Source organism: Mauremys reevesii, linkage group 11, assembly GCF_016161935.1.
Source record: "Mauremys reevesii isolate NIE-2019 linkage group 11, ASM1616193v1, whole genome shotgun sequence".
Taxonomy (NCBI): domain Eukaryota; kingdom Metazoa; phylum Chordata; order Testudines; family Geoemydidae; genus Mauremys; species Mauremys reevesii.
The window spans coordinates 72,842,968-72,857,696 of NC_052633.1; the positions used below are offsets into that span (position 1 = coordinate 72,842,968).

At 45.6% G+C, this 14,729-nt stretch overlaps 1 protein-coding gene across 2 annotated transcripts; it reads left to right on the plus strand.

Annotated features, from left to right (window-relative positions):
* Positions 1–7,595: 7,595 nt before the first annotated feature.
* Positions 7,596–13,516, plus strand: RPL37A (ribosomal protein L37a). Of its 2 annotated transcripts, none has more exons than XM_039493543.1 (4): positions 7,596–7,750; positions 9,219–9,347; positions 10,597–10,679; positions 13,356–13,516. In XM_039493543.1, exons 1-4 carry the CDS (start codon positions 7,601–7,603, stop codon positions 13,417–13,419), a joined length of 426 nt encoding a protein of 141 aa, XP_039349477.1. In that variant the 5' UTR covers positions 7,596–7,600; the 3' UTR covers positions 13,420–13,516. The 2 variants fall into 2 exon arrangements, with proteins under 2 accessions (XP_039349477.1, XP_039349478.1); XM_039493544.1 differs by lacking the exon at positions 7,596–7,750 and adding an exon at positions 8,059–8,163.
* Positions 13,517–14,729: the final 1,213 nt, after the last annotated feature.

Sequence of the window (14,729 nt, forward strand, 5' to 3'; positions counted from 1 at the left end):
TGTGATCCTGCCAAGATTTGAACCCATGACTACCATTGGGCTAGTATTTAAAACCGGAGGCTTAGGCCACTTTGCCACAGCCTCTTGTTAAGCTTTTTTACCCTGTGTTCTCTCTCCACTGTACCTGGTTTTGAGTGTGTGCGTGCTCTCACTTGTTTACAGCAGAAACAACAAATCAGGAAACTGAGACTTCAGACTAAGCCTCTTGTGCAAAAAGAAATTTATTCCACAGTGCTCTAAGTGCCCTGTGCGCCTGTTTTTTTCTTTGATTTGGAGTCTTGTCTCACATCTGGGCCTTGAAACCTTAAGAAATATGAGACTGGCAACGTTAGTATTTATTTAAATTATTTATAGTAGCTGCAGCTCCGATCTCGTTGTTGAATAAGAAAATCACCTTTAAGTGCTTTAGCTCTGATAAGGGACACTTGCTTATAGGCCATGTACCAACCACTCCTCTAATGGGCATTTTATGTCCTCATAAGGGTGCTACTATATTGGCACCTTTAGGACCTGTAACTCATCACCAGTGCAGCTCCGCTGTAGTAGTGGTGGAGGCTTCTCAGGCGTCTTTACCACTGTTGTCGTCCAACTCTGCTCCGATTTAAAGTTAGATGGGATGGTGGTAAAAATGTCTAGCTCCACTCTGTGCTTACACCCTCCACGATTGCTATTGTGCTGCAATGGCGGTGAATTACAGATCCTGAAATGGGCCAGTGTAGCCGCTGCCTGACAGTGTGCAGTGCCTTTCTAGTGGTGTTTGTGACATAACCCCTGACAACCGATTGGAACCAGTTCCTTTCACAAGGGCACTGAACAGCCATCAGATGATTAGACTTATAGGTTGCTACCACCCTGGGCGAAACTTGAATATGCATTCTAGGGATGACGGGCGCTTTATCGTGTTACTAATCTCCTGAGGAATCCAGGCTCCCGATAATTGCCTAATAACCTTTCTTTATTTGTATTGCGGTAGTGTGTAGTCACTACAGCTTGTTCCTTTCTTCTCGGCCTCCTTTTTTAGAACTAGAAGATGCCCAGGAATTGGCTGGGCATGTGTAATTGATAATGCCGTGTGCTATGTAAGAATGAATAGGGGTCAAATTTATGAATTTGCCAAGATGCCAGTTAGATACATCTCCCAGTTACCACGTGTGGAGAAGGTGGAGGGGAACACACAAACAGTTCTTACACTTTGCCTCTCACTCCCAGGGGTTAACACTGCTGTTTAGACAGGGTGCTTAGCTGCAGATGGTTACCAGACAATAGTAAAAGCATTATGTTGCTTGAGACTGCTGCCAAGTGAACAAATTGACAATGACAGTGCTTTCCTTAATTAAGGTTTTATTGTATCATTGACTGCAAATACCATCACATAAGCATGGAAATAGCCTACAAGATTCATACACAATGGGTACAATGTGCTGGCTGGTGTGTCTTGCCCACATGCTCAGGGTTTAACTGATCGCCATATTTGGGGTCGGGGAAGGAATTTTTCTCCAGGGTAGATTGGCAGAGGCCCTGGGGTTTTTCGCCTTCCTCTGCAGCATGGGGCACGGGTCACTTGCTGGAGGATTCTCTGCAGCTTGAGGTCTTTAAACAGTAGCTCAGACATAGGTTAGGGGTTTGTTATTGAAGTGGATGGGAGAGATTCTGTGGCCTGCATTGTGCAGGAGGTCAGACTAGATGATCATAATGGTCCCTTCTGACCTTAAAGTCTATGAGTCTATAATGTCTTAGCGATTCATTTATGACTGTGCAAAAGGGGTTTTCAGTTGGTACAAAGTAGATTTAAAGGTTTGCAGGTGGCAAGCAAGAGGGAAGAAGAGTCCAACTGTGGACATTGGATCAAAAGTGCCAAATGTCATTCCTACTGTAGGAGACTCCGACTACTGCCCAGCCATCTGTTTGTGCCTAGCTGCTCTCACCACTAGATGGCATTGTTGGACATCTCTCCCTCGTTGTTCTCAACATCTTGCATCTTAACCCTTTACACCAGGCACCTGCCCGCTGGAGCCCATTTGAAACAGGGTTGTTTTCAGTAGGCTGCAGGAAGTGGTGAGAAGGATGGGGAGATTCTTCGTGCACAAATGGTGTCTTCTCAGAAGAACAATTCTCTTCCACTCATACGCGAGAGGAGCGGCAAATAGCATTTTTCAGAAATCTGCTGAAAGCGTCTTTGGAGAATTCTGCCTCCCATAAAATCTCAATTTATTTTTATCTACACACTGATAAATCTCCAATCCCATTAAAGGACATCAGGTATTCTCTCTCTCTCTCTCTCTCTCTCTCTCTCTGTAATGGGACTCATAAAATCTCAGCTTGATCTCTGCAGAGTCGCTGAGACTCTTCAAGAACACTTGAAATTCACTTTACCCTTTCTGTATTAAAAAGAAAAGAAAATCTAACCCTGGAGAAAAGTGCTTTTAGCCATTAAGTCAAGGGAGCTCATTGCTGGTACACAGCCTGTTATACCCTCCAGGTTATCAGAAAAGGTCTGTCTACCGTGGGAGCTGGGGTGTGAGTCCCGGCTCCAGGAGAAATACCTGCACAAGCTCTCAATGGGCTAGAGTGTAGCCACCGAGAACGTGCCTAAGATCTCCAGCGAGGACATACTTGGGCAGTTAGCTCATCCCGCCGCTCATGTTGCCATGGCTACGTTCTGTTTTTAGCTCTCCCGCTCGATGAGAGCTAGTGCGGGTGCATCTCCTCAAGCTGGGAATTGCACCCCAAGCTCCAAGTATAGATACACCCACAGATGATACGCCTGGTTGTTGTTGGAGACCAGCAGGAGGACATTCCAGAAAGTCCAAGGCCTCAGTTCTTGGTTGTGTCCAGTTGCTTTCCTTTTATTTTAAGAGGAATCCCCATTCACTAAACCACAATGTACCAAACAGGAGAGAGAGAAAAGGCAAAAAGCTGGAAAATGCAAGAATTGGAGAAGAGAGACTTTTTTGAAGTAGTAGTAGGAGGAGGATGTTTGTCCTAGGTCACAGGGATGTTGGTTCAGCGCCCCATGTGACCTTGAGCACAAGTCACTTAGGGTTTAGTCCAAAACCCAATGAGGTCAATGGAAAATCCCAATGGAAAGCCACTGACTTAATGGGACCCTTAATCATTCTGGTCCTCAATTCTTCATCTGTAAAATGGGGACAATATTGGATAATTTCCTTTCTCCCGCTCTTGGTTTTGTCTTTTTTTCTAGTTAGACTGTAAACTCTTCCAGGTTAGGACTATCTCTTGCCACTTGTCTGTACTGCACAAGAGGGCCCTGATCCTGGTTGGGGCATTTAGGTGCCACAGAATAGCTCACTATATAAGAAAAAGTATTTAAACAACAATAAACATCTTTCTAATGAGTTTAAATGCAGAGAATATTGAAATGTCTAAACCTGAAATCAGGATTGCTCCCAGGAATGGTGCATTTTACTTTGTAACTTGAACTTTACCACAAACTCAGAGCATCTCATTATTACTCCTTACCTGCTGATACACGTCTGCATTCCCTTCATGGCCCCGCAGAAGAAATGCCATTTCAAGATCCCAGCTCCGGTCCTATTGCGCTCTCTCTCTTAAGTCTGTTTGTTCTGTTCCTGGCTCCTGTTGATTTCTTGTTGGGTGTTATATGCGTTTGGGTACATACATTATCCAGGTTTTAGGACAAAATGTCAAATTGCACAAGGTCTTATGAAAGGAGGAAAAAAGCCCTTCTCTTCTCTGAAAATGTCATTAGAGGGTTAGGGCAGATGTCCCAAGCTCCAGCTCTCGTGTATGCTGGGAAGTTATTACTACATACAGTGATTCATGACAAATAGTTTGCCATGTGTATTAATAAAGCGGACCTTGTGGAAGCTTGGCTAGACTTTCTTCCCTCTAAGTACTTTCAGAAATTATGAGTAGTTGATGGCTTTGAATATAAAAACTTTTAAGAATTCTGTTTTGCATATTGTCATCAAACTAATCAGATTATATAGATTCATAGATTATAACGCCAAATCACATAGATTAATAGATCATAAAGGGACTGCTGTGGTCATCTAGTCTGACTTCCTGCATGACCCAGATCACAGGACTTCTCTGAATTCCTGTTTGAACTAGAGCATCTCTTTTAGAAAAAAATCCAACCTCAATTGAAAAACTTCCAATCACGGAGAGTCCACCACAAACCTTGGTAAACTATCTAACTTCAGCCATTGAATCTTGTTAAACCTTTTGTCTGCTAGATTGAAGAGCCCATATTATCAAATTTGTGTTCCCCGTGTAGGTACATATTACTAGGGATGTAAAATATTCACCGGTTAACCGATAAGTATTGGTCTTACCGTAATATATTGCAGTTAACGTTTAAAACAGATTGGTAAAATAATTGTGACATTTTCCATCCCTCCTTGTGCTGTCATTCCCTCAACCTGGCTGCGCTCCCTGCCCCCACGTCCGAGCACACCATGTGCATTAACAAATCTGTCTCTTCCCTATCCACATCCCGCCCCCCCCACCCCCTGCTCAGCGGCAGCGCCCAGGACAGGACAAGCCAAGCTGCCCTAGCACGGTGAAGGCTCGGGAGCCCGGAACAGTGATGACCAGGGGTGGATGGAACACGTTGTGCTCTCGGGCTATCGAGGCCGGCTCCCAGGGCTGGGTGCCTCACTTCCCACCAGGAGCCAGCACAGGGATCCCCGCCAGGCACTTCCCCTTCCCCACAGACACGGATCTTCTGCCTGGGGAGCAGTCTCTACCCCCCACTACCTCGCCCCCCACGAGACCCCTGGCCCCACCCAGGAGACTCTACTGAGCCCCTGGACCTTGTCCAGACTCCTACCATGCGGGCAGCTGCAGCAGGCCCAGGTGGCCCCTGGCTGCTGCCGCCAGGTGCAGGCATGGCAGGCTGAGGGGGTGGGTGGTGCTGCCGGTGCCACTACTGTGGGGGATCTCGCTGCCTCCTGGCCCTTGGGGCGGCCAGGGAGCTGGGCAGCAAGGGGGATGTGACCAGAACTAGCCAAAGTCCCTGGATGCACCAAGGGAGACCGGGTCACATGACACCTCCCAGCCACATGACAGGTTCTCCCCTTCATCCTAACACTCCCAGATCACGTGATGGTCTCTCCCTCCCCCCAACTCCCGTCGCCATGACAGTGCGCAGGGGGTGGGGGGTGACGGGGTACCAACTAGGGATGTAAAATATGAAACGGTTAAACCGTTAACTGATATTTTAATAGTTTCAATGGGTACTTTTAAAAATATTTACATCCCTAATACACATAGACTGTGATCAAGTCATCCCTTAGGTTTCTCTTTGTTAAACTAACAGGTTGAGCCCTTGGAGTCTATCATGATAGGGCATGTCTTCTAATCTTTTAATCATTCTCATGGCTCTTCTCTGACCTCTCTCCAATGTATCAACATCCTTCTTGAACTGTGGAAACCAGAACTGGACAAAGTATTCCTGCAATGGTTGCTCTAGTGCCAAATACTGAGGTAATATAATCCCGACTCCCACTTGAGATTCCCCTGTTTATGCATCCAAGGATGACATTAGTCCTTTTGCCAACGGCTTTGCACTGGGAACTCCTTCTCATCTGATTATCCACTCGGATGCCCAAGTCCTTTTCAGAGTCACTGCTTCCTAGGATAGAGTTCCCCCAGCCTGTAAATATGGCCTGTTTTTGGGGGGTTTTTTTGTGGGGGTTTTGGTGAGGGAGGAGAAGAGGGAGGCCAGCAGGAGAGAAAACTCATTGCTTGCACCCAGTTTACGAGATGATCCAGATCACTATCATTACTTAATTAAAACAAATAGGATTATCCTATTATGGGTATTGACAGAACTCAACAGCCTGGGTATTGGTTTGTTTTTCTTTTATCACTGATTTTTATGTTGGAGAGAAATTCCATGTTAATTTCCCAGTTATTTGTGGGATGCTTTCTGAGCCCCAGGGACTCGTTTTTGATCAGAGCGAGGGACACCGGGGTCTTATGCCTGTTTGCCTTTATACAGATTTGATAATCAATGGGTGCAAATAATGTTTTAAAAAAAATCTGGTTTTGAGAAAGAGGGAGGGGTAACATAAGAGTTGTTATAAATTATCATTGACTTTTTGTCTCTTAAAAGTGCAAATTTGCTGTTCCCTTTTTATTGTTCTAGTATCTACTGTGTTCTTTCATTTTCTTAAAAATAAAACCAGCTAACCACTCTATCCATTTTCTTTTTATGGGCTCTTTGGATATGAAGTCAGAAATCTGCATTCTGTGGCTAAATCTCCAATCCAATAAAATCCATGGTGATATAGATCAATTTTACTGCCTGGATATTTGCTGTATCCCTGCATGAATACATTTCTACAATATTTTCCAAATGATGGATCGTTCTAACTCAAGCTGCAAATAAATTCCATTTTGTGAGTTTGAAGGCTTTAGATAACCCTGTTACCGCTGGACAGATTTACAGAATTAAGCTGCGTAAGACTAAAAAGAATGACTGAATGCTTTGTGTGGGACTCAAACTCTGTGAGGGAAGAGAATTCTGAAAGAGTGTCATAGGTATCGTTGCAGCAATTGAACCCTGTGATTGTCGGCAGGATACCATGGAAGCAGAACTTCATTTCTGTGGTACTAGTTGCATATCCTGATTTTTTCCTCCCCCCCTCTTACCTTTTGTTAGGCTAAGAAAGATAAATATTTAAACTTCCTTTCATCCAATATACCTGCTGTAAATGTTATATCCTGTACTCTTAACTCCACCTAGATTTAGATCATAGTTGTATAATTAGGCTAAATTTATTTATGATGTAACATCATTGATGGGAATGAACCCATCTCCTATTGAATGGTCTTATTTGAACTCTACTGTTCACCTTTTCCTTTTGTTCTTTCTTAATAGCCTGTCATCCATCCTCTTGTCTGCCATGCATATAGCTAATCTCCTGTATAAATAGGATCTGATGTATTGAAGCAGCCTATTGAGCCATCAGACCTGCTGGCTGCACACGTTAACACATACCGAGGGGGAAAATCCATACACCATACAGCTCATCCTGCACTTGTGTGGAAGGAGGCCACACCCCAACCCCCTGCACCAGCCCTCAGCCCCCTCCCGCACCCTGAACCCCTCATTTCTGGCCCCACCCCACAGCCCACACCCCCTCCCACACCCCAACCCCCTGCACCAGCCCGGAGCCCCCTTCTGCACCCTGAACCCCTCATTTCTGAGCCCACCCCTGACACCCCAACCCCTGCACCAGCCCAGAGCCCCTTCTGCACCCTGAACCCCTCATTTCTGAGCCCACCCCTGACACCCCAACCCCTGCACCAGCCCGGAGCCCCATTCTGCACCCTGAACCCCTCATTTATGGCCCCCACCCCCTCCCACACCCCAACTCTCTGCACCAGCCTGGAGCCCCCTTCTGCACCCTGAACCCCTCATTTCTGAGCCCACCCCCCCGGACACCCCAACCCCTGCACCAGCCCGGAGCCCCATTCTGCACCCTGAACCCCTCATTTCTGGCCCCACCGTCCCTCATCCACTCCCAGGCATTCGGGCTAAACCCTTTCCACGCAACACCTACAGCTCTATCTCTGCTGCAGAGACTCCCCGGGTGCAGCAAAGGCGATGATAGAGTCCCACACCCCCCGAGTGCAGACAGTCCCACTCCGAGTCCCGTCCTCTCTGTGGTCTGATCCTTCCTTCCGGCCAGGGCCAGGCTATCGCGCATGCGCAGGAAGTACCTCCTTCTTTGCGTCCAGGCCCGGCAGGAAGATGGTGAGTGTGGCTGAGGGGCCCCCGGCTTCTCTCTCCCGGCTCAATCCGCTGCCATCCGCCCTGCCGGCCGCCTCATCCGCGCAGGCGGAGGCCCGGGCTGGTGCCGCGGGGCCTGCGCTCCCCGGGGCGCCGGGTATTGGCGAGGCAGAGCCGGGAGCCTTGGGGGGAGCGGGCCTCTAGTGGGGGCGGGGGTGAGACCCGGGACTGGAGGTTCTGGGCCGAGCGGGTCTGCGGGGTAAGAGCTGGGGAGGGGGGGGCGGGTGCTTTTCCTGCAGGCCCGAGGGGGGGAGGGGGCGTTCCCTGCAGCCCCCACTCCCCGCCCCATGGCTGGAGTCGGGGTGCCAGTCCGTGGGAGTGGGGTGCCCCGGGACTGGCCGTGGGCTGGCGGGTGTTTCTCCGAGCCTGGCTGTCCGGTGAGTAGGATGGCGGTGGGGCGCTGGGAGCCAGGAAACGGGGAGGAGGGGGGGGGGGTTCTGCTCCCCGCTTTGCTGCGGGCTCATTTGTATTGCGCGCTGGCAGTGAGCGTCCCGCAGTACAAGGCACCGCTCTCAAGGCTGTTCCCCTTTCTCTGGGGTTTAGGGTCTGGACGAGGGACAGAAACAGGTAGCCCTGGGAGAGGATAACACATTCCTCTCTCCGTGTTCTGATTGCTACCCACGTTGTGTGGGCCTCGCAGAGGAAAAGAGGGTCGGTCTCCAGGAGAGATTTGAAGGGCAGAGCCTGGACCCTGGTGTACTAAATTTTGGAGGTTATGCTGAGCCCGGGGCAGTAAAAATGACTTAAGACTGTTGCAGAAAGAAATAACATGAGAATCAAAGCTAGCATTGATGAGGAACTTGTAGAGAGGGAACAGACTTCAGATGTAGGCAAGGGCTTGATGTTAAAACTTGAGATGATGGGTAATGGCAAGGCTAGTCAGCCCACACTAGCTATGTGAATTTGAGCAAGTCATTTAATCTTTGTCTAGTTTTCTCCCTGTTTCTGACTTGGGGATAAAAATCCTTAGTTTTCCAAGACTTAATCTGATTGTCAGTGTGATCCTGAGAATATCAGGTGAAAGGCTCTGTAGCTATGCAATGATGCAATCCTCATTTAGGCCCCAGTCCTGTCTGTGACTGCATTCAAGTACACTGATGTACCTGTACGCAGCCATTGCACATTTGTGATCCTAAAAACACTACATACCAGAGCAATACTCATGGAGCTGTGGCTATGGAATAATTCATATAGGCTTGAATTTCCAAAGTGTTGGACAAATTTTAATTAGCTGCAGTGCAGTACAACTTTATTTTGTATGACATTTTGGTGGAAACTATACTCTAAAAAATACTGTTAGATCATTAATGAAAATAGATTCCAGCAGTGTGCAGATAACTTTGCTTTAATTCTTTGGCTGCTGTTAAGTAAACTGCTAAACAGCCTCTGGTTTTAATTAAGCTAATGTGTGTGGTGATTTATATCCTGACAGGCTAAGCGCACCAAGAAAGTTGGAATTGTGGGTAAATATGGTACCCGTTATGGTGCTTCCCTCAGGAAAATGGTAAAGAAAATTGAAATTAGCCAGCATGCCAAGTATACCTGCTCCTTCTGTGGCAAGGTAAGAACTCTCTCTGATTCACCCCTGCAAGTTCTCCAAGTCTTACAGCGATGAAATTTAGAAATGGGACTGCTGCTTTAGATTTCTCTACTTCTTAATATATAACAGGTTAATTACTGTCTGCCTAAGCATGGTTTGCAATTTTCCAGCAGAAGCTTTTTTTCTGTGCAAAAAATTTAAAAATATGCGTGGCTTATTTATTATGCATGCACAATGGGGTAGAAGTCCCCCAGGAGTAGATCTTGTATGTGACAAAGTTTTGAATTCAGGTCTTGGAAATTTGAAAGGCCGTTCACTCTTCGCCCTAGTAATTTATCCAAAATTTTCAGATTCAGATGCCTACAGTTAAAGTAGCCTCATATTCAGGTGTGCTGAGCGCACACATTTACTAATGATTTCTACCTTCAATGCCGGACTATGAATTTAGGTACCCAAGCTTAAGTGTTGTACTTTAAAAGCTAATAGAAAGCTGAGGTCATTCTTTGTGTGAATTTAGTGCTTATGAAATATGCCCGTTTGATAGCTTTGAAGGCATTGAGTAGATATGCATGGGCTGCAGTTCTGCAAGCTGTCCTGCCAATACGTTTCAGCTTTCACCTGGAGGGAGCAGCTTAGTATCCCAGACCCATTCAATCTTGGGTTTTTTTGGTTTTTTTTGTGAGACTCGAATAAGGATTCCAGTTACAGTAGGGGCTTTTTATGATGTAGATATCTGTCCATTCACAGTTGGATTGATACTGGAGCACTTTTCCTACACTATAGGCTTGTATATCAGTTTAAGCTAAAGTCATTTTACAACCATGTGAGCAGAACACAATATTAAAACGGCTTTCTAAAACTTAAGCTAAAACAACTTGTAGAGTAAATGACTAGCTATAGATAGAAACTAAAGCCAATTCAGCTCCTCTGCTTTATTCTTTTGTTTGTGGGGAAAAAACAGCTGCAGGGTGTGTTTTTTTTTTTTTTTAAACAGTATTTACAACAGTGATAACTGTCTCTCTATCTGCCATAGTACACGCTGTTACTGAAGTTCTTTGGCCTTTGTCAAGACACCTGTGGAAAGTCTGATGTCTTCATATTTCTTCTGGCCCTGGTTGCAAATGTTGCTGTTGTGAAACCTTGACATTTAAATCCTGTTTCCATTGTGTTGGTTTTGGAGTTATGCTGAAAGGTCATGTTTTTAATGAGCAAAGATATCTAGATTCCTTGGTTTCTTCAACTGAAAGTATATAAATACTTTTTGTTACAGACCAAAATGAAGAGGAAAGCTGTAGGTATCTGGCATTGTGGATCCTGTATGAAGACAGTAGCTGGTGGTGCCTGGACCTATAAGTAAGGAAACAAATAATAACTGGCTCTGTTGTATGGTAGTTGAAGAAAAGTTCAACATTTTTGTTACTTTTCTGATGACTGCCGCTTATTTAAGCAGGTCTCTTCCTTGAGCTAGCTGCATGGTTACAGTTAATTCAGAGTATGAGAAGTTCATATTATTCTGTTCAACGTGTAATTAGCTTGCTTTTGTGACTATTGAATCTTGTCTGTTGTGCTGCTCTTTTCTCACTTTTGTTAAATCCCCCTGGAGTTCCTCACAGTCTTCTCTGGTCATAACAGAACAATAGTTCTTTGAGTCATAGTTAATTGAAATTCCAGGAATTCCAATATTTTTTAAATAAGTTTAAACTTAGGATTTCTTTTAACATCTGAAAGTATGGAAATACATAGTTTAAGGTCCCCTGACAATCTTAATTCTGCCCCAGTCTTAACACCAGCCTTGAACTTTTTCCCTTTCATCTGGAGGTCCTAAGAATTTCAAACTGGCTGTCTCTGGCATAGTGTACATATCACTACCATCCTTCCTTCCCTTCCTTATCTGCAGCCATGGGAGCAAAAGTTTGAAATATTGAGAATGTTGCAGTATGTATGTACGTATATGTATGTTTGACACCAGTTATAAGTAGGATCTAAATGTTCCCGAACGGTGCCTTTTATTCACTGATAGTTGTATAAATGGTGGCAAACAGTCTCAGTGATGTAGCATGATTGCCTTCCTTACGGTAAAAAGAACAGGAGTACTTGTGGCACCTTAGAGACTACCATTTGTTTGAGCATAAGCTTTCTTGGGCTACAGCCCACTTCATCGGACACATAGCTTGGAACATATAGTGAGGAGATATATACACATACAGAGAACATGAAAAGGTGGGAGTTGCCCAACCAACTCTAAGAGGCTAATTAATTAAGATGAACTGTTGTCAGCAGGAGAAAAAAAACTTTTGTAGTGATAATCAGGATAGCCCATTTAAGATAGTTTGACAAGATACTTAACATGGGGGGAAATAGATTCAATGTGTGTAATAGCAGCAGAGAGTCCTGTGGCTCCTTATATAGTAACAGACTGGAGCATGAGCTTTCCTGGGTGAATACCCACTTGGATGTGTGTAATGGCTCAGCCATTCCCAGTCTCTATTTAAGCCTAAGTTGATAGTATCTAGTTTGCATATCAGTTCAAGTTCAGCAGTTTCTCCTTGGAGTCTGTTTATGAAGCTTTTCTGTTGCAAAATTGCCACCTTTAAATTTGTTAGTGAATGGCCAGAGAGGTTGAAGTGTTCTACTGGTTTTTGAATGTTGTGATTCCTTACGGTATTCGTTCAATCAGGATTTTTACATTAGGAACCTTCTAGGGGCTGTGCATACTGCCTGAACTTTGAGTTCCCCAACCACTGTATGATCAAGACTTTGTCTACATCAGGGGTCGGCAAGTGTGTGCCGAGTCTTCATTTATTCACTCTGATTTAAGGTTTTGCGTGCCAGTAATACATTTTAACGTTTTTAGAAGGTCTCTTTCTATAAGTCTATAATATATAACTAAACTATTGTTGTATGTAAAGTAAATAAGGTTTTTAAAATGTTTAAGGAGCTTCATTTAAAGTTAAATTAAAATGCAGACCCCCACAACCGTTGGCCAGGACCCGGGCAGTGAGAGTGCCACTGAAAATCGGCTTGCGTGTTGCCTTCGGTACGCGTGCCATAGGTTGCCTACCCCAGTCTACATACAGGTTTTGTAGCAGTGTTTAACTATTTTGGTAGAAAAATCACACCATTAATCAAAATAGTAAATTGCCACAACCTGTGCAGTGGAGGTGCCTTACCCATGTGGCTTATACTCCTTCCCTACAAAGAGAGCTGTACAGGTATCGGGTATAAAGCACATTTGCACTGTTACAACTGCATACACACTAGTGATGTTTTACTGCTTTAACTATAGCGGTATAGTTAGTGGTACAACTTTTGTGCAGACATGACCTTAGTACAGAGGTCCCCAAACTGTGGGGTGCGGCGGAACATTGGGGGGTGTGTGGCTGGGGCTTGGGCCAGCCCCCCTAGGGGGTGGGGAGGGAGCACCACCCAGCCCCGCTCCATGTCCTGGCTGCCAACCCGGCCCCAGCTGTGACCCCAGCCTAGCCGCCCTTACCCGTCTGCATCCCCCTCTCCCAAAGCCACAGCCCTAGCTCGGGGAGGGAGGAGGGCGGACAGAGGTAAGGGAGGGATGTGAGGTAAAAAGGTTGGGGACCACTGCCTTAGAATAAAATAGTAGGTTTTTTATTTTTTCCCTTTTTGGCATCACTGCAGGGCAGAGTTCAGATTGTTTGGGTGTTTTAATTGTACACTGCATACCTTAACATGTTTGGATTTTTTAAATTTAACCTCAAACTCCTCAAATTCAGAATTATTAGTGTTTGGGGGAGCTAGGACCAGAGATGCTAAAATGCAATAATCCTTTAATTATTGTATGATGTCACTACAGCACAGTTGAGGTTGAGATACAAGACATATCTGCGTACACCTCAGACTCAGATCTGTGTTCTCAGGGTCATGAGATATTAAAGTGGATTTGGACTAAGATATAACTGCTTCACTTCAGCTGATAAGCTGAGTGCACAGGGAATGCAACTGATGAGCATTGCTGGTTGCTTCAGTGTAGGAGTGACACTCTCGTTTTTCTTCCAGCACCACCTCTGCAGTGACAGTCAAATCTGCCATCAGAAGGCTGAAGGAACTGAAAGACCAGTAGAAGCTTCTACCTATTACCATGATTCATACCTTCCTTCTCCAGAGTCTGAAAATCTCTACCATTCTTTTGTCAATAAAAAGGGTGTAGTGGAATGGAACCCTTTTTTTTCTCTTCTGTACAAAATTATATCTGGTCTGCCACGCTATGGCTGTGAATCTGCTTAGCTGTGGATTATATTATTATGGAGGCACTGATAGCAAATGGTGTATCTATTTGTTATGGTCATTCTTAATCAGGGGCGGGAGGTCCGCCGAAGCCGCGGGAGCAGCGGACCCTCCACAGGCATGCCGCTGAAGGCAGCCTGCCTGCCGCCCTCGCAGCGACCGGCAGAGCGCCCCCAGTGGTTTGCCACCCCAACCACGCACTTGGCATGCTGGGACCTGGAGCCGCCCCTGTTCTTAATGACACTGTAACATCAGAAGTAGCTCAATCAATCAGTACCATTCCACTCCAGTTAATTTGCATGCTGCCATTCTATTAGTTGTACAACACACTGATTCGTTCATCTTTTTATAAGAGCTCTAAAGAAAAGCCTAGGCAGGTTCTAATGGGATACCAGGTCAGTTGTGACGTGTGTCTCTGGGGAAATCTTAAATGGGAGGGGGGAGAGAAGGGGCAGATCTCAAGTGCTGTGAACATCTGAATGTAGGTTCTGTCTCCACCCCCACCCAGCTGCTGCTTTGGGGGAGTGGGGGGCGCATTCCGTAGCATGGAGGGGGAACAAGCCCTGTTGACAGAATCCCTCTGGAGTTGGAGTAGGGATTGAAATCGTGAAGAGCAGCTGTCCTCCCACACTCTCTGACTCTGGCTATGCATCCCACAGACAATGGGCTACTAGTGCCCATGCTGTGTCCTTTTCTCCAGTATTGGCCACCTGGTGCCTTTCTGTTCAGGCTGCCATTCCTGGTTGGCAGTAGGCCCCTGTGAGCTGCTGTACTCCGATGTCAAAGCGTTAGTCAAATCTTCCCAAATCCTATAAATAGCATGAAACTTTTTGTATTTAATTTTCCTTATAGCTAAGTCAGTTTAAAGATCCATCTTCCTGGCAAGGAAAACAAAAACAAAGTTCCGTTTTCTAAACCCAAGAAGAGTCACTGCCAAATGATTTCTTTCTGGGTGATCAGACTGTAACATTTTGGTACCTGGGACCAGCTGGCACATGTGTTTGAACCATCTTTCAGTCACCACTAATAGACTGGATATCTGCGTCGTCCCTCTGGTATTTCTGTGGGCATACAAATAAGGAAATGATTATCTGATGAAACCAAGGTGCTTCTAGTCACAGGACAATCACTGGCCTGTTTTTGTGT

Coding starts and splice junctions, on each gene's coding strand:
- RPL37A (XM_039493543.1), top strand. CDS start 7,601: ATGATAGAGTCCCACACCCCCCGAGTGCAGACAGTCCCACTCCGAGTC. Junction 7,751..9,218: donor CCAGGCCCGGCAGGAAGATG/GTGAGTGTGGCT, acceptor ATATCCTGACAG/GCTAAGCGCACCAAGAAAGT. Junction 10,680..13,355: donor GGTGGTGCCTGGACCTATAA/GTAAGGAAACAA, acceptor TTTTTCTTCCAG/CACCACCTCTGCAGTGACAG.